This window comes from Poeciliopsis prolifica, unplaced genomic scaffold, assembly GCF_027474105.1.
Source record: "Poeciliopsis prolifica strain line A6 unplaced genomic scaffold, Auburn_PproV2 SCAFFOLD023, whole genome shotgun sequence".
Classification (NCBI taxonomy): domain Eukaryota; kingdom Metazoa; phylum Chordata; class Actinopteri; order Cyprinodontiformes; family Poeciliidae; genus Poeciliopsis; species Poeciliopsis prolifica.
This window is the reverse complement of record NW_026562398.1, coordinates 6,699,395-6,719,334: the sequence shown is the minus strand read 5'-3', so window position 1 is coordinate 6,719,334 and position 19,940 is coordinate 6,699,395. Positions and strand designations below refer to the sequence as shown.

Sequence of the window (19,940 nt, the reverse complement as noted above, 5' to 3'; positions counted from 1 at the left end):
AAAATGAACTGGTGGGCCCTCTTACTTCCCACTGGGAAAGTGGGAGCAACTCCGACTACCTCCAGTCACGATGTTTACAGCCACTCACATGAATATTAATAAGATGTGGAGGAAACATGTGTAATTTACACATGTATTTTACAAGACACGTGCAAAAGTGCGTCAAATACCAATGTTATAATGCGCCTGAAACACTAAACTTTCAACAAATTAAAAGTTGGGTTTTCTTATGGAAGATAAAGCTTAAAATTATGTTTGGCGACGCCATGTTGAAATCCAGACTTCTTAACAACTAAAATGCTGCCACCAACGTCCCGGACGTTAAGCCCAGCTCCGAGTTCCAACTTCCGAGGTAACCAAACGCAGCATTGAACCCCTGGATCTCCAGCCAACCGCTCTGTGTGACGTCATCAGAGGGATGCGCGCGCGTCTTAGCAACGGAAGTTGTGTGTTTTGGCTTCGTCCGCGTACTCCCCCCGACCCCAACACACCTCCATGCTAGCGCTGGCTACGGCTCACTTCCAGTGCGATAATGCCGAATTGTTGCGTGACCGGTTGTCACAACCGCTACTACCCCGGTTCCACCGTGAGGTTCTACAGAGTTCCCAGCGGGAACCGGCAGTTCCAGGTCCAGAGGAGGCGTTTATGGATGGAGGCGATCCAACAAGCCAACGGGGGCAGCAGTGAGATCCGTGCAGACGCTCGCATTTGTGGCGTTCATTTCGTCTCAGGTGGCGTAAGGAGCAGCTTAGCAGCGAGCAAAATATATTTAATAATATGAGTTTGCTCAGTATTTTCTTCCTGAACTTCTTTTTGTTCACAGGAGAGGCTTCCACGGACCCAGACAAGCCGAATTTCGTCCCCACGTTGTTTGGATGTAGTAAGCTACGCCAGGGTCCAACTAAAAGCGCAAAATGGTAACATATAGTGACTATTATTGTTAAAGGGATTTAAGTATCCAGTCTAAATTCTAAATACATTCCTGCATTTTGGCTGTAACCTAAATTTAGACAAACTACTGATTAAAGATCAATATAAAGTATAAAGTGTTTAAACACTGCAGTATGCCAATTATTGCCATGTTTTGCTGTTCAGTATTTCCATTTTGGATACATTCAAAGGCATTGTCACAACAAAATTGAGCATACATTAGGAATTATATTTAAAAACACAATGTTTGTACCCCCATTTGACTTATCTAAATGTTTTCACACCATCCATTCCAACATAAACATTCATATCACCGTACCAGCAATAATTGCGTAAATCAGTTAAGAGCTCAGATAAAGCCAAAATAACTTGGTGAAAAGAAGAGTTGCGAAATTGTATTTACAACAAATTACAAAACCCTACAATGGTGAAATTATTGGAAAATATTGCGATAACTACATAAGTTGTGATGTATTTCGTTTTTCTTTCCTCTCTTTTTCATCTGTGCTTACACAATAAATTAAAGTGTGGAAAGGAAGTTCATAATACTTGGATTATATTGGTTAACGATTATTGAACTCCAATCAGTTCTTTGCCATCTGAAAACTGCACACACTGATATGATGATCTATTTTGCTGCTCTTTTAAGATACAATTGGAGATCTTTTCTGTTTTTTATACATATATATTTATATATATACACATATTTGTGAAAGAATATTGGTTACATATTCTTAATATGTGACAACTGAGTCAAAACCAAAACTTTATCAAAATGTTTATGCTTCCATTTGATTTTATTTATTTTATTCTATTTTTCCACACATAAAAACATTTTGTGAGCATAAGACGTTTTAATATCAAAAACCCCTACATTTCCTTTAATTTACAGAAAAAAACTGAACTGCTTTAAATATTGATATTGATTTTGTTTCGCTCCAGTAATTGCTTAATTTGTCATGCATTATTTTCTTAAGAAATTTGTTTTTATTGATCTTGTCAAGCTAAGCCCATCAATTTGAATCTTTGCATGTGGTTTGTTTGCCTAAGTAATCATCTCATTCAGTGAAAGCTGCAAATCATCTAGTTTATTTGAAGCAGAATTTCAGAATAAATTGAAGGAAATGTAAGTAACAAGTGTGCTTCAGTGCCATCCCTGTGTTTTTTTGAGCATACTTTTTGTTAAATAAAGTTGAGCACTTCTCATTAAATGATCTATCAAACAGGATTACACGTCATGTTTACGTGTTAATAAAAAACTGTGGGTTTTTCATCATCATTCTTGCCTTTCTAAAGGTTACACATCAGCACATCAGCGTGCGTGGTATTGATTTGAGATTTAAACTGACAGAAGAGCAAATAAATGGTTTATAACTGCAAGTCTAATCATGTTTCGTGCAGATGATGCGTCTAATTATGACCGTTAGCTGGTTTGCTGCCATGCAGCTCTGTGTGCAGCAGACTGTGATGCCTTGTGCAGTCTGACAGCTTTCTGTCAGAACTAGCCGAGCTGTCGGGGGGCATCAGTTCCCCTTCTCTGCATATGAGCCTGTTTCAGTTCAGCGCAATTTGGTCCTTCGACAACTATCGATAGATACTCAAACAGCCCAGAGGAATTGTGTTTGGATTGTGTTGGAGATGCTAGCGCAGTCTGGTCTAAGCTCATTTACCATGTGCACTTGATTATATGATGTGAATAGATAGAAGTTGTAACAATAACTTTTATAGGTTTACTATTAAAATTTTAATAGAAAAAAGAAAGACGGATATCCTTCTAACCACTATAAAAACATGTAAAGGAAGTATCTTTTTTCTTTGTTTTTACATTTTAGTAGACGTGCAATATATTGGCACCAACGTCGGTATCAGTGGATATTGGTGATTTTTTGAACATATTGCTGTCAGGCCAATATATCAATTTTTTATCTCTGGTGTTTTTCCCCCAAAGGTATTAAAATATATCTGCTATCAGAAGATATCGGTTATTGGCCATAACAGCAAAATTAATATCTGATATTGATATTGCCCCAATTTTTCATATTTTATTCAAATTTATGTATATTATTAAAAAATGCATGAAGTTACTTCTGTCCTTTTACCCTCTATTGTAAATACTGACCAGATTTTTTCCAGTGGTTGGAAGGACTCCCTGCCATCACCTTAATCTTCAACTCACTCCACAAATTTTAATTCACGTTTAATTCAGAACTCTAGCTAGAAAAATCCACTCCAACTTACATGTTGGTAAAAAAAAAAAATTAACTAAACAAAAATATGTCAAGAGTATAATTAATTGTTTGTTTCTCAGTCAGAACTGATGAGAAACTAACCCTAAGCTTAAATTTTAACTTTAACATTTTTAAAGTTGACATAAAATGTGAAAATATCACAGGATAATTATGTATCCTGAAATTATTACCAATGCCTAAAAACCAGCTATAAAGTCTTTAAAAAGCCTAACATAAAACAATGAAATAAATACTGATTTTTTTTTTGCACTTTGATTCAGTTTCATCCTCATTAAAGTGTATAAAATGTTTTTATCCTTGTTGTTAGCATGTGGCCTGCCTATGTATTCACACACTACGTTACCATTGTGACACAAACTGTTTCACCAAAGAGATTCTTTAATCCGTCTTTGATATCACTGTTACTGGTGTGTTAAAAACATTGAATAAATTAAGAATTCATAGCCCACAAGGGACGCAAATGCTGCCTGGTGGCCCGCCAGGCTTATGACACACATCTAAAATTACAAGATTTAAAAGCATAATGTCATACTATGCCACATAATTAGATCTTTTTATTATTATTATCATTATTCTTTCTCAAAGGACTTCTTCTGCCTGTCGAAGAAGTCAAAGACAGAAAGCGAATGTGGAGACCAAAGCCACAACAGCAAGGGGAGACGATAAGGAGAATGAAGACACGGCTGCTGTAAGAGACGATGACGAGACTGAAGACATGACTACTGTGAGAGACGATGAAGAGACTGAAGACATGACTACTGTAAGAGACGATGAAGAGACTGAAAACATGACTACTGTAAGCGACGATGAAGAGACTGAAGACATGACTACTGTGAGAAACGATGACGAGACTGAAGACATGACTACTGTAAGAGACGATGAAGAGACTGAAAACATGACTACTGCGAGAGACGATGAAGAGACTGAAAACATGACTACTGCGAGAGACGATGAAGAGACTGAAGACATGACTAATTTGACAGAAAATGAAGACATAACTACCCCAAGAGATGATGAAGAGACAGAAAAATCACCAACCCAACCTGCATCTGAGTCTTCAATGGATCACCAGCCCTCTGCTTTGATTGAAACTACAGATGAATTTTTACCAGAAATGCAAACTTTGCCAGTGTCAAAGGTAGCAGTCACCACCTCTTTGTTGTGCTTTCATACATTTGTAGACTTGTAACTTAGCTTTTTTTATTTAACACATTTGAACTTTTTCAGTACAGTAATAATATATTCTGGTTTTTTTTGCCTAACAGGAGGAAGAAACACAAGATGAGAAGATCCATGATAAAGACCCAGAAGTGACCGAATGTGAAGCTGAACCTGAAACGATGGAGACAGAAAACAAATCCAGCCCTAGTCCATCACCACAGAAACCACCAGGAAAAAAAACAGATAAAATGAATCCTTTTGTGCTCCTAAAGCCTTTACTTTTACCTCAAGGTGCTTATCATGTTGACCTGAGCGCCTCTACCGCGGTGTCGTCCAAAGAGCAGCGTGAAGACACGAGTCAGGGAGGACTAACGGAGTCCAGTGCCAACAGGGATCAGCCGTCCTTTCCTTGTAACCTGTGCGATCGAACCTTCACTACAAGCCACTACCTGAAGCGCCACAAACTGCTGCACGTTCGAGACGTGAGGAAGTGCCTCAGGTGTGGCGCGCTCTTCTGCCGCCGCCACAACCACGTTTTGTTCCAGACGCGGGCCGAGCCTCTACCCGAGTCTGAGGAGAGTTCCTCCAGCAGCGAGGATGAATCTCTGGACGCAGAGCAGGAGAAAGCAAGCAAAGTTACAGAAAAGGCTGACAACCCTTTGAGCGTTCAGACTGAAAGACCTCCAGACACTCCTGCTCTCAGTAACTCACCGTTACTGAAGACTTCCAACCTGACGGACGTCGGAAAACCTCTCCTGGTGTCGGTGAAGCCTGCTGCTGTTCCCTCTCCACCCTCTCCGATCACCAGGTTCCCCAGCAACCCAGGAACCGTGTTTCAGATTAAACCGCTCCTGTCGGACATCTCTCCCGCTTTGAAACGACCAAATCTTCCTCAACAACCCCAACTCCCACCTTCCCTGAAGATCTTTTCCACTCAGCACCTCACCTCAGCCTTGCTCAATGTTCAGAGAAACTACAGATACATTTTAAGCAAGCCTAAAAACGACATGGTGAAAGTCAAGGAGGAACCAGAGGAGCCAGTTCAAATTTGCCCAGATGAGGAGCCAGTAAAGCAGGTCAAACTGGAGAAAATCGCTTATGACCTCGAGATGGTAATTTGACTTAAAGCTGCTAACCTGACTTCAGTCAAACTCACTTCAGATCAAATGCGTCTCCTATAGAACAGTGTGGAATGGTCTCATCCAGATTTCATTGTAAATCTCTACCTAAGACGACATCTTCTCTTCTCAAACATTCTCCCACTCTCAGAGGCCCTTGATGACATCACATAAGGTAACCAATCAGAGTAAACATCCTAAATATTCAAATATTTTCAGTCATATTCCGCTGTTGATGTGGCAGTATGTCTCAGAAATGGAGGAAATTTTGATACTAAGCTTTCATGAAAAGCTTTTTGACTTTTCATAATCTGGAATCATGGGATTTTTCTCCTCAATCATAAACCATTTTCAATTTAAGTGCAAGTCAAAGTCACTCATCCAGATTAAATCTTATCAGTGTCAGCTGACCAGACAGATTCCTGTGCCTCTCATGATGCCATCAAGACAAACACAACATAATTATGAGGTCTGTTTGCGTTCTAAAACAGTATTTTTTGTGAAATAATGCAGTGCAAATCAACATGTCTTTACCAAATCATTATTTTATTTTAGATATAAGTGTAACCTAATCAATCCCTGGTAATCCTGATTGATTTCTCCACTGTAACTAAAGTGTAAAACTGAAATCAATTTTTACTATTAATTATTAGAGGACTGCTACTTTCTGGTATATATTTTTTATGTTTTTGGGTGTTGGATTAATCAAATAAAATGTTGTTATTCTTGATCTATGTGATGTTATATCACTACTGTTGGATTCTAAATGACACCTTTACATGTAATTATCAAGCTTATTTTTTATTTCTTGTTTTGTTTTTTGAGTCGTATTCAATCAGTTTTTTTGCACACAACCAACATTAGCAGTGTTTCACATTCCGCATTATTTTTCTTTTCGTTTTAGTTTCTTCTCTTATCTACCTCAGCCTGCTGTAAAAGCAAATAAAACTCATTTCGTATTACAGATGAATGCTGCTTTTGGACACAATGTATGTATGTTTAAATACTCTAGTATTTCTGAAATAAAAGTATTAGATTTTTGTGCAAACTAAAGAAAAGTGGCAACACTGATTCCTGTTTTTCTTTCCAGAAAATAGCTGTCAGGTTGTAAGATCTGAACTAGTTTTGCACCTGCTTTGTTCACTGAATAAACAAAATGTGTGTCACATTTGGTGTTTCTTACTAGTTTCGCACTGTGTAGATTTTACTTTCACCTCGGGTCAATCTCTCGGCATTAATGTTTTCCGTAGACGTCCCGAGATCTTTTCAAGTTGTGAAACAAAGAGATTTTTGTAAATTACCTGGAAGCTTTTTGTTTTTCATTCCTGATTTATGTTTTCTAGATTTGAGAGAAGCTAAAATCATGGAAAATTACTGTCTGGTTTTCAAAATGCCAGACAATATAGTTTGTACCTTTTTCAAAGCTAATATTCTTAGCTTTGAGTTCTGCTTTTCTAAATTATGAGATTAACAAATATAATAGTGATTACATTGATAAATGCAGTTCTTTGAGGGCATGTTAGATAAATCAACATTTTAGCACCTTCATAGGGACAGTTTTGACATATTTATATATCACTGAAAATTTATTAACCAGCTGAAGAAGAGATGCTTCAAACAGTGTTTTTCTTTATTTGCAATCTTGGTTATAAATTTAAATGTAAAGGAGTTTGGAAATGAGACCAAGCTCTAAGTAGTGTCAATAATTTACACTACATTGAAAATTCATTTTTAACTTTTCATTGTTTCTCTTAAATTATAGCTTCGATGTTTAACTTTTTTATATTGGAAGTCAGAAGTTTCCCAGTTTTTTTCTTGAACATTTCTGAGTTTGTTCTTGTACATTTACAACTTTTGAAATTCAAAGCTTTTTGAGTTTTTTTTTCTCAAAAATCTCTGATCTTAATCTTAAAAACTTCTGAGTTTGTTCTAACAAAGTTTTGACTTTTGGATGACAGAAATGTTCTTTTCCTCTGCAATTTCTGGGGGTAATCTCAAAATTTGAGTTTTTTCTTTTAGCAAAATTTAAATTTAGAATTTCTGTTATACTCTCAAAATTCCTGAGTTTAATCATAAAAATTTCTGAGTTTGTTCTAGCAATTTTTTTCTTCACTTTTATAGGTCAGAAATGCTTTTTCTTGAAAATTTCTGAGGTTAATCTAACAATTTCTGAGTATTTTAGCAAATTTTTAATTTTTGAAACTCAGAAATACCTACATTTTTTTCTAGTAATTTTCTCAGCTTAATCTTAAAAAAATATATTTGGCTTTGTTCTAAAATTTTTGACTTTCAGAGGTCAGAAATTTCACTTTTTTTGTGGGAAAATTCTGAGATCATTCTCAAATTTCCTGATTTCTTTAGGCAAAATGTTCTCCTTATTTGTTTTTCTGTCTGCAAATGCCCTAATACATTTAAAGAAACAAAAGCATCCATTAAGTACCTCAGAAACCCAGAAGGGCTTTCTGTGTCCATCAGCCAGAGGTGCACCTGAGTCCATCTGCAAGCTGTACACGTCCCATTGGTTCGGATACGCCGGTCACAATGGCCGACGCCTCTGATTGGATGCTTTACCCTTCAATTTAACGCACTCGGAGCTCTGATTGGTTGGCTCGTGTTCTCGCGTGCCTTCATACATGATAAACCAGTGGTGCTGATGCTGTGACAATGGGAGCCTTCCAGATAGGCACCATCTGAACTGAGGGTCCGGCAGCAGCTGCACGCAGGATTGACGGACAGCAGAGAAAACATCCGGATAAAGACACAAGGAGGAACCTCCTGCTTCTGCCCGGAGAGGGTGAGTCTTACCCCGGAAACCAAGCTGGCATTCCCGTGCCGTCCAGTAAGCGGTGTTTGGGGGCTGGGGAGCGAGTCTCAGGTCCGATAGGCTGGAAATCCTGCTGGCTTCAGCAGCTTCAGGGCGTTTAAGACGTGTTTTCTGCACGGCGCGCCGCACACAGCACACTGAACCAGCCGTGCTGTTTATTAATGCATCTGTGAGTCAACTCATCCCTTTGCTGGACTGCATTGCGGAGAGCAAGCCTTGCAGAATGGCATCTAATAATCATTCAAATCCGGTGTAACACGCTGATCTCAAGACCCGATCTCTCCTCATCGGTTTGCGGTTTTCACGTGTTTTTCATACTTTGATCATCAGGTGAGACCGAGCGAAACAGTTGTACCTGAAATTTCATCTATTGCAGGTTTTTCTGCAGCTGCTGCATGGATTATCACACGCTTGCTGTGATTTGAGTGGGATGCGTTGACTCGGATGCGCACAGTTCGCAATCGGTTAATCGAACTTTAATTGTAGAGCACTTTTCAAACAAACCAGTGTGACGCAAAGTTGTTTGCACAGATTGGAAAACAGTCATAAAAGAGCAAAGTGCTTGAATACATAAATGAATTAACAATATGTAGACAAATCAAACAATTTTAGAAGATGAGGAACTGAAATACAATGTGTGACACAGGGGCGCCATGCTAGAAGGGGCGCCATAATTATGATGGAAAAAATATTAATTGTCGGCATTTTGTGTATTTGACAGTTTATCAAGTACTTTTGGTTTAGTTTCTTGTGAAATAATTATCTGGGAACACTTAAATTAAGACAAAAGTAACTTTTTCAGCACAATGTATGAGCTTGGTTTAAGTCAAAAATTCAAAGTATTGATGAAAAGTACTAGCTACAAGTGAAATAATCTGCCAATGGATATTTCCCCAACTTAACTTACAAAACTGGAAAAACGTCTCATTCCAAATAGTCCTTTCTCGTCTACATCGAGAAATGATTGACTTTAAAGGATGAAGTTCTCTTTCTTGCTGAAAAGTTACTTGCAAATTAGTTTCAAGTTTACTAACATATGTGCAATAGAAACTTGACCGAAAATACCAAGTCTCTAGGTAAGACTTGTGTTTTTACATTGTATTTGCACAGTTTCTACCTGACTGCCGTAGACAAATCTAATAATATTTGTTTAGCCAGGTTTGTCTTGTCAACATGTCTTTTACAAGAAAGATCTGGCTAATATAGTAGATGCAAATGACTCAATTGCATATCTGCAACTTGAATGTAATGAGATCAGTTTTGCTTTTAAATACATTCAGAGATATAAATGTATTTATTCACAGGCCTGCTGTTTAAGCTCTGGTTGCAACCGTGATGTAGTTGGAGAGGAAAAACTTTAAGCTGTATTCCTTCTTTCTGTTCCGACGCAATTTGTTTTAAACTTGTGGATATGTTTTAATTTGTGTTTTAATTTGTTTTACTTTTGTGGAAACAGGTTGCTGTGTACATGGCACACAAACAGAAGTGACCATGTTACTTTTAAGAGACAGTAATGATACTGCATGATGACTATATAGTCTTAGAAAGTGAGGAAACACAGCAAATAAACTGTTTAACTTTTACAGCATAACCTGTTCTAGCTGCTCCATAAACGAAGGTTGTTTGGTTTCCATCTGGTTCCCCAGTCCAGAGATGGGAGTGTTCAGCCGGCAGAAGTTTTTCCAGGAGCTCACTCATGGCTGCCTGCTGCCTACAGCTCAGCAGGGCCTGGAGCAAGTATGGCAGCTGCTGGTTATCTGCCTGCTGTGTCGCCTGCTCTGGATGTTAGGTGAGCACTTTGGCTCCGTTCACGCTGCAGCCCGAAGTGACCCAACTCCGATTTTTATTGATGTGCCTTAATGCGAGCTGTACCCGATCTTTTCATGACATGAGACCCGAGTATGCTTGGATATCCGATACGTATTGTATTGGGGGATGGCGACCAATATCCGATCTTTTCCAGTCTGACCTGCAGGTCTTAGATTCACAAATCTTAACGGTCAGGTTGCGTTCATCCGACCTGAATGTCATTGATATTCAACCTACGTCACTTTTCTGCCCCCCGATACGCGAAAGCGGGAATTAAACCAACGACCCCGGCGGACTATAATGAGGATTAAGTTGTTCATATACTGACTCTGTTTGGACAACAAATTCAAAATTGTAAGCTGTGCTCCACTGGTAGCATCCGCGTTTACTTCCACAACACTGAGCACTTCTTCTTCTTCTTTTCTATTATGGCAGATCGCAAGCGACTTTAAGGTACACACCGCCACCTACTGTACACGAGTGTGTAGCAACACTACTTTACATCTGTTACATTCTGTTTTGTAATGTTGTATTGTGAAGATAAATAAATAATGCTTTCCTTGATGTGTAAATATCTACAATGTTTTCTTCATTTTCCAATATTCCTTTCACATAACCATGGAGGTTGGGAAAACATTGAGCGCCGCTCTCTGTGTGTGACATCATTGCGTCCTCTACTGCACATGCAGGACACTTTCAGCTCGTTTGCAGTTCACACACAAAAAAAATCAGATTTGACAAAGAAAATTGGAATTGGGTCACTTCAGGCTACAATGTGAACGCCAGTCATTTTGGCGTTTACCTTTTTAAGTGTCTATCTTGTAAATCGGTTTTAAAACTTAATTTGTCAGGTCTCCCTTCCTTCGTGAAGCACCTGTGCACGGTGGCAGGAGGTTTCTACACGTTGTACCTGTTCTTCGAGCTCCACATGATCTGGGTCGTCCTTCTCAGCCTGCTGTGCTACCTCTTCCTCTTCCTGTGCCGCCATTCGACCATCCGAGGAACCTTTCTGTCTATAACGGTTCTCATCTACCTACTTCTCGGGTAAAAACGTCGTTTTCAGATACCTGAAATATTTGTTTCTTTTATAAAGTGTGGACAAACACTAAAGTCGTAGTATTTTTATCTGTCTTGATCAGGGAGCTGCACATGATGGATACCACCAACTGGCACAAAATGAGAGGTAATGCGTTATCTTTCTAACGAGCGAAAATGTTGCAGTTGTAATTTGTAATGTGTGTAGGTTCACAGATGGTGGTTGCCATGAAAGCTATCTCCTTGGCTTTTGATCTGGACAGAGGTGTTGTGAGCAATGTTCCCTCGCCCATTGAGTTCATGGGCTACATCTACTTTGTGGGCACCGTCATCTTTGGGCCCTGGATCAGCTTCAACAGCTACAAAGAAGCTCTAGAAGGACGGAAGTTGGTAAGTTTGAGGCAGTAAACCTCAAATGTTGGAAAATATTTAGAGATTTATTTTACACTTATATCACTAAATCTGTGTCGGTGGTCACTGTGACGTGAACTCAAAGTGTGATTCATACAAAGGATTGTGCTTAAAAATAATAATCGATAAGTAGCTTAAGATTGAAAAGAAAAGCAGACGATACCAATGGAAAGAGATCAATGCCAGGATTACTTATGAGAGCAATTCATGTCTGGTGGAATATTTTTCAGTTTCTTGGTGTGAGCTTCTGAAATTTTGTTTTTAGACACTATTATAATACACAAAGATGGGTAGATACTCAATAAATTGTACTCAAGTAAGAGTAGCACTACTTCAATGTCTTTTAATTCAAGTAAAAGTTAAAAATATCCAATAAGTTATTCAGGGAAGACACAGATCTGTGCCTGGTAATTTTGTTTTGATTAAAACATGTTGGTTTTTCATTCAGTGGGTAGAAAATTAAGAAATTTTACTCAAGTAAGAGTAGAGATACTTCATAATAAAAATATTCAAGCAAAAGTAAAAAGTATAGCATAGTGAAATACTCCTTAAAGTAAATGTTTTTCAAAATAGTTACTCAAGTAAATGTAATTGAGTAAATGTAACAAGTCTGACAACACATTGCATGGCACCAGCACACAGATCTAGGTTTTCCTGGCCTGTGGTTGCACTGCGCCCCATGCTGACTAACTGCATATGCAACACACAAAATAAAAGAAAATAGACTTTTAAGACGTAAATGTCCCTGCGTTGACTAGTTTGCAACTCTTTATTAGGATGAACAAAGACAACAGTAAGTGGTTTAAAAGACCAATGTTTTTATTTCAGGTGGAATATATTAAGATGTTTTGTTAGAAATACCTAGTAAAGAAATGCTCTGCCAAATTTAAAAATTAAAAGACACTTTCTGTTGGTCTAATGGAAAAAAAATCCCAATAAAAAAGGCTGAATTTGTGAAAAGAAATTGTTAGCATGACAAAACGAACCAAGTCAAAGTCAGCTTTAACTTGTTTCTTCTTCCCAGAGTTTAGGATGGATTTTAAAAGTGTCTCTTAGCTGGGTGAAGAGCCAGATCTGCCTTGTCGTTTCCAACTGTGTGGCTCCCTACCTCTTTCCCTACTTCATCCCCGTCTATGGAGACAAGCTCCTACGAAGGCGAGTGACACACAGAGCCATGTTTAAATGAGTTGTAGCCAAAGTTTTCTATGAGTTAATGCTAGTGTTGCCTGTTGTGTTGACAGCAAAAAGAGGAGGAAGATCAGGTGAGTAATGGTCCAAAGCTCTCCTGGTCAGTCTCATTATTGTAGATGATTTGGTTGTTCTGTTAACCTGTCGTTGCCATCCTACATGTGCACCAGGGTTTCCCATTTTCCATTTCATCACCTTGAATCATCACAAGAAAAGACAATGTAATATTGTTTTCTGTTTCCTCATGCTCTCCCAGAGGCTCACTGGCAAAGTATGTAGTTTATTCCTGTTGCATAGTCAGTAAGGTTGGACTTTAACTGTAATCGGATCATAACAACCATCTATATGTTTGCGTTAGGTGGCTGCTGGCGTATGAGAACACGATGTCTTTCCACTTCAGCAATTACTTTGTCGGTTATCTGAGCGAAACTACTGCGACTCTCGCCGGGGCGGGCTTTACGGAGGAGAAGGAGAACCTCAAATGGTGAGAAATCATTCACCTCCTTTACTATTATTTGTGCTTGAACAGGATAGGATCGGTATGTGGGCTTCACAGTAGATGTTCATTACATTTGTTCAAGAAATGTAATGCTCAGTTCTGCCTATTTTGAGCTGTTTTAGGGCGTCTAGTCACATTAAACCCATATAAGTTGCTGCTGATCACGGCCCCCCAACTCTATGTTTACAGTCACGTGAAAATGGCTGAAGACCGATGTGCAGTTATTCAACCGTACATCTTTGAAAAGCATTAGTAGAGCCTCCTGGACAACTAACAAGAATGCAGCAAGTGATTTATAGGAAGTAAAAACCAAAATATTTGTCTTTTCCAACAACAAATCCACTGGTAGAACCAGCTGATCAAATGTGCTGGAACTCCACTTGAGTTGCTAGGTAACGGGGCTGAGCTTGGCTGGTGTTGCTCGGTAACGGGGCAGCCCCCAATCATTGTGACTTAAGGATTTTGAAGCGATTAATTTTCCAGAAATCATCAACTTTTTGCCCGAAAACGTTGAGCAGTCGGGTTGTTTTCAAAAGCAGTTGAGAACCAAATGGGTAGAAAATGTGCAAAATGTGAATTTTGCATAACTGTTTCCAATTAAGCTAAGAAAAAAAAAGCATCCATCTGTTTGATTTAATTCCTGTTAGACTCCAGCAGGTTTCCGTTTTGCGTTGCAGGGATCTGAGCGTGTCCAAGCCGCTCCAGGTGGAGTTTCCCCGCTCCATGGTGGAGGTGGCGACGTCGTGGAACGTTCCCATGTCCCGCTTCCTGCACACATGTGAGTGGCTGGCAGCAGGGACTGCAGGACTCATGTTAAGATAAGATCACCTACACAGTTCAGCATTTAAAGGACTCAATAATTATGGAAATGGAAAAGAAGATGGGATTTCATTTGTATCTATATTTTGTTCTTTCTTTCTTTTGTCCCTTCTTCAGTTTGTTCTTTTGTCCGTTGTTCTTCATTTAATTTGTCCTTTCGTTTTTCCTTTCCATCTATTATCCTTTTACTTTAATACCTTCTGTTGTTTCTTTTGTTTATTCTTTCTTTTTTTCTCTCTTTCTTTGTTTTCCTTTCTGTTGTGTTTTCTTTTTTTTTCTTTATCCTTTTGTCATTTTTTCTTTTGTCCTTTCTCTTGTTTCTTTTATCTTTTAGTTCTCTTTCTTCCTTTCTTTTGTCTTTATTATTACTTTTTCTTTCTTTCACTATTCCTTTCTTTTTGCCTTGCTGTCTTTCCTTCTTTTTTTGTTCATCCGTCCTTTCATCCTTTCCCTTTTTTGTCTCTTTTCTTTCTGATAAAGTATTTTTATTTTTTATTTTCAGGCTTTGTATTCAGATCCTGCCTCCATGATGTTTTTTAGATGTTGGTATTTAATATTGGACCACATGAACTTAAACTCTGGATATTTGTTGTCTCATTTTCTTCTCTCAGATGTTTTCAAGAGTGCCGTCAAATTTGGGACGTTCACTGCCATCATGGTGACGTACATGGCCAGCGCGCTCTTACATGTGAGATTATGTAACTTTGTCTTATTTTTAATGTCTTTGTATCAACAAGATTGTTGAAGTTTTTTGTACATTTCAGGGTCTAAGTTTCCATCTGGGTGCAGTTCTGATATCTCTGGGGTTCATTACGTACGTGGAGCACGGTAAGAGCCGAACGAATGAAAACATTTCTGTTTAGAGAAAGTATTTAACTGCTTCAGTTAAACATACTGCTTGTCGTTTTCCTCCATGTCTTTCATTCCTTTATTTATTCTAAGGCGTTGACTGTTTTATTTCAGTTTTTCGGAAGAGGCTTGCCGCCATGTTTAATGCGTGCGTACTTTCGAGGAAATGTCAACCAAACTGCACTCACCAAAACAAAAAGGTAATGTGTGATGCGTTCATATTTTTAGCTGCTTTTCAACTAAAGGAAAATAAATAATTTAAAAATACAATTAGAAAACAAACTCACATCTCAGTCAACCAGAAAAACCCAAAAACCTGAGAAATCCATTTTCACGACCGAAGCAAAGCATCTTCAAAATAGTAAAGAAAACATTAAATTTTTTTGTAAAACTAGATCCTTGTGAAGTGCATTTAATTTTCTGAAGCTTTAAATTTTACTTGTTAAATTGTCTGTTTTAGCTACTTTTTCAGAGCCTATATAAACCGTAATTATGTTGAACCAAAGAAGATTGCAAGTGTCAAACATCAGGTTTTTGTTTTAAACAAATGTCAAATGAATTTCTTGGTGTTTTTTTAGATCTGCTTTTCTCTGCACTGCATTCAGAAATATAACCATGAAATCGCTCATGTTTGTTGTTGCTGCATTGATTGTCGAGCAACACTTAACAATACCAGACTATCACATTAGGAAACATGAGATCTTACACTTGAAGTGTGACTAAAGAAGCATGAATATCATATTGCGGTGCCTACACGGAGTGCTGGAGTGAAAATACAGTGATCTGTTGCTACTCTCGAATATTTCAGTAATTCACTGAAATGTTTCCCAGAAAAACATTTTTAAAGAAAACATGATTTAGTTTGGAAATAAATATTTATTTCAAGAAGCTGCCATATATACTGCATTTCTTCCTGTAATTACATTGCTTAGCTTATGCAGACTAAGTCATGTTATCATGGGTCACATACTTTAAAATTAAACCAGTCAAGGCTGCATGAGATCCAGAGTCGCCTACCATAATGCTCTCTCTGTTTGCAGAAGCTGTGGGTGTATATGATTAACATAGCATTTTCTGCTTTGGCAATACTTCACTTGACATATCTGGGCTCTGTGTTCAACTCCAGCGTGGACTACATGGAGGAGGATGAGGTGAGATGAGAGACTGCTGCTCCACTGAGAAAATGCACATTTTGCTGCAATAAAGCAGCATCTGAAATGAAAGAAACAGAGAAAATGTAGCTTAATAAACGGCTCAACAGACACTGCTGCACTGCAGCTGATGTGAGTCTGTGCTGAAGCAGCGCAAGTGACATCGTCTTTGTGCTATGTGTGTTAATGCGAGTCAAAAGTTGAGTTGAAATTTTTGGTATTTCAAGGACAAAAATGACAATAATTTATACAAGTAACAAAAAATAAATAAATAAAATCAGGCAAAAACATTTATTTCAGTATAAACTGCAGTTTTCTGTCTGCGTCTGGTAAATTTTGGGTGAAATATGTTTGTTTTTGATTCAGTGAGAAGAAAATACAGAAATGAAGCAGCGATACTTCATAATAAAATTACTCAAGCAAAATTAAAGCTTACTGTGACTTTAAGATCGATGGTACTGTTAAATTGTTTGCACTTTTTTATCTTGTCCTGCGGAAAAAAGGTTTATTTTTTAATCTAAACACATCCGGCTGATATTTATTAGATTGTTTTTTTTTGTAATATATAAATATATTCCTTTAAGTGAATATCTAAGTGAACTAACAATTGTAAAATAGCAATTGTTACAGTTGTTTTCTTTGTGTTCTCGTCAGAATAAAACTAGAAACCATCCATTCGTCACGGCCTAATTTTAAATAAAACCAGCCAAATGCAGAAAGGACCCGGTTACACATGCCTACAGTTGCAGTGGACCCTGTGTGTGAAACGGCATTAGCCTAACTTTGATTTGATTTTTACGGAAATCTCTCACGCTGCTTCTCCTTTTGGGGAAGGATGGTGACAGATTTGAGTCGCATCTTTTTAAAGATCTTCAGTGACTCTATTTATATACGTAGCTCTGTGACAAGAGAACACATTTATAAAGTATTTATAGCGGAACGATTCGTGGCTTTATCTGTGTTCACACTGCAGCCTTAAGTGGCCCAATCCCGATTTCTTTTTTTCATGACATGTGAAAAAGGCTTTATTGGATATTTATTGGACAACCAATAAATATCAGATCTTTTCAAATGGGACCTGAATCTTAACGGTCGTGTCGCCTCCAGCGAACCAAACGTGATTTATACTCAACAAACATCACTATTTTGCGCCCTGATGCTCACAACATAAAAAACAACAACCATGGCGGACAATGAGGATTAAGTTGTTGGTCGGACAACAACATTAAAATCTATGCTCCACCGTTAGCATCCATGTTTGAGCACTTCTTTTCTTTGTCGTCTTCTTCCTTTTATGGCGGTTTGCAAAACACTGATCACTCCCTCTGTGTGACGTTATTGCGCCCTCTACTGCGCAGGCGGGAATCTTTCAGGTTCTTTACAGTACACGCTGGAGATAACATGCAAAAAATCAGGTTTGACAAAAAAATCTGAATTGGGTCACATCAGGCTGCAGTGTGAACGCAGTCTATGATGCGTGATTTATGTGATCGCCTCCTGCAGGACGAGATCACCCACCACACCATTCAGAAGTGGTCTGAGCTGAGCTGGACGAGCCACTGGGCCACGTTTGGATGCTGGATTCTGTACCGCCTCACTCTCTAACAACTGGAGACCAAGAAGAGAGAAGCAATAATGAGAAGCAGGTTTTTCCACTTTTTTGTACTGTGACTTCATCCTGCATCAGACTTGCAGTTTTCAGGTTGTGCTGTATGCGGGTCGGGGAATGCTGTTCTAACTTTCTGGGGACTGGTTTTGATATCTGTGAAAAGAAAAAGACAGACCACACCGCCTTTTTCCCCCTCCCTTTTCTCTGTTTCGCATTCCTTTTTATCTGAGGCTCAGTCATCATGGCCTCCTGTTGTGGCAGCGTTTACCGCTGTCACTGACTCACAATCAATAACTATCAGCATGGCGGACACGTGACGACGCGCGCGAGGCAGATGTCCCCCAGTGGCGACAGCCCACCATGTCGGCTGTTTCCTGGTCATGCAAAGCCTCGTAAAACTTTTCACGTTTAGTCTTTTTTATATCTCATCCCAAGATCAAGAAGGGCAAAATTGTGAAGTGGAAGAAAAAACTTGGGATGCAAGTTCAGCTGCAAGTCTTTCTGGCTTGCATCAAATTAAGTTTTTGGTCATTCTTATTTGCAAAATAGCTCAGAGAGCAGCTTTAGATTTGGACTTTAACTAGGACATTCTAGCATATTTATATGATTTAATCCAAAGGTTCGTCCAGTCGTTTACTATCTTAGAAAATGCTTAAATTTCGATTTTGTTTTGGAAAATGTTAGATATTCTGATATATTATCTATTCTAATTTAGTAAAGTAGGAATAAATGAAATAATAATAAACTGATTTTTATTTTTGTTCATTTGTGGTGCTTTTATATCCAAAGTTTGGTGGTGGGAAAGTTTAAAAACTTACCTGGAAAATCCTTGAAAAGTATTAGCTCTACATATTTTCCCATTAATTCTGACTGTGGGATGGCTTCCTCATCCCACAGCATGCTACAGCCACCACTATGTTTCATAATCCTCTTTACTCATTAATGTTTTACAACAAACCTCAACCATCCACAGAACTGCATTTAAAATGACTAAAAAAACAACAAAATAAACTTGTTTTTGGATCTTTGTTAAATATTTCCCTCCACTTCATAATTAGAATCTCAATAAAATACATTTAAGCTTTTGGTAATGTGACAAATGTGAGACGTTTCAAGGTGCCGTACCGGTGACATTTCCTCGTCTTTTTGTCCTCAACACATTGAATTAAACGTCCAGAATCAATAATGCAGTTTCCTGTCTCTGTGATTTTTTTTTTTTTTTTTGTATTCTGTTTTGTTTTGTTTTTTTCTCCCAGCCAGCCTGCGTCGTGGCTGCTTGTTTGCGGTTCTGTCAGGGAGCCTAATCAAAACCCACAGAATTGAATTTTTTATGAACCCTGGTAGGCAGGTGGAGCATGGCTAAAGGAGACAGCCGGAGACTCTGGCTGCTGTAACCAGTCGATTGTGTGAAACTGCTTCCAATTTAAAATACAAGAGCCAGGAAAAAAAACAACGCACGTCTCTTTCTCCTCCTAGGAACCAACAAAGTCTTTATTTACTGAATTCAACAAGCACATGTTGTTACTAGACTGCATTTTTACCACCACTAACTAATCCTCCTTTTGTGATTTTTAGACATATTAACGGTTTTAGATGATTCAGATTTTTTTACTAGTGTAGTGTCCTGATGGTGTTTTTATTTTGCTCTGACTTGAATTATGTCCTTAAACATGTGATTTTTATTTTTTTTCCCTTCTTCTTTCTACAATATAACTTAAGAATCAGGGTATTTGAGATGTATTAACAAAAATTCTCTTTCAGCTTTGTGTGAACTAAAATAAAATAATTCATTATTCTATACCAAGCATTTCTCTTACCTCCAGGTTTTTACTTAATAGTTGCGTTTACTGATTTACCATCTGATGAACGGGAATGAGTGTGTGCATCAGAAAATGAAGATTTGGTGTTAGATATGAGCTTTTGTTGATGTGCCAAGTTTCTGCTGTAGTGCCATTCAGTATAATAACCACTGTAAATACCTTATATTTGCTTTATATTCGTGTTTTGTCCCTAAATATGTAAAACGCAACGTCATACCTGTGATATTTTTATAAAATTTTACATGAAAAGTAAAGATGGAGTCCTTGTTTTGATTTAGCGAATCTCAATAAAGTAGAATCTCATTGAAAATGTATTTAATTTTGATAATATAATTCAAAATGGATTCAAAAACAGTCTGTTAAAATACAAAGTGTACATTTAATTTGCTTTCTTCTGGAAACATATTTATTTAAGAGTATAAGATAAGACTAAATATGCATCTTATAACACTGATGTGGACATTTGTC

The 19,940-nt window shown here is 38.0% G+C and overlaps 2 protein-coding genes across 2 annotated transcripts; both read left to right on the top strand.

Moving 5' to 3' along the window:
- Nucleotides 1-456: 456 nt before the first annotated feature.
- On the top strand, nucleotides 457-6,626 carry LOC129370123 (uncharacterized). Its single transcript, XM_055045824.1, has 4 exons — nucleotides 457-731; nucleotides 824-917; nucleotides 3,765-4,317; nucleotides 4,445-6,626. The coding sequence occupies exons 1-4, from the start codon at nucleotides 533-535 to the stop codon at nucleotides 5,459-5,461; spliced, it is 1,863 nt and encodes a 620-aa protein (XP_054901799.1). The 5' UTR covers nucleotides 457-532; the 3' UTR covers nucleotides 5,462-6,626.
- A 1,493-nt stretch (nucleotides 6,627-8,119) lies between these two features.
- LOC129370126 (protein-serine O-palmitoleoyltransferase porcupine-like) lies at nucleotides 8,120-19,726 on the top strand. Its single transcript, XM_055045826.1, has 15 exons — nucleotides 8,120-8,252; nucleotides 9,929-10,071; nucleotides 10,943-11,135; nucleotides 11,231-11,274; nucleotides 11,335-11,516; nucleotides 12,562-12,692; nucleotides 12,779-12,799; nucleotides 12,982-12,996; nucleotides 13,084-13,209; nucleotides 13,902-14,002; nucleotides 14,655-14,731; nucleotides 14,808-14,871; nucleotides 15,007-15,092; nucleotides 15,933-16,043; nucleotides 17,547-19,726. Exons 2-15 carry the CDS (start codon nucleotides 9,936-9,938, stop codon nucleotides 17,646-17,648), a joined length of 1,389 nt encoding a protein of 462 aa, XP_054901801.1. The 5' UTR covers nucleotides 8,120-8,252; nucleotides 9,929-9,935; the 3' UTR covers nucleotides 17,649-19,726.
- Nucleotides 19,727-19,940: the final 214 nt, after the last annotated feature.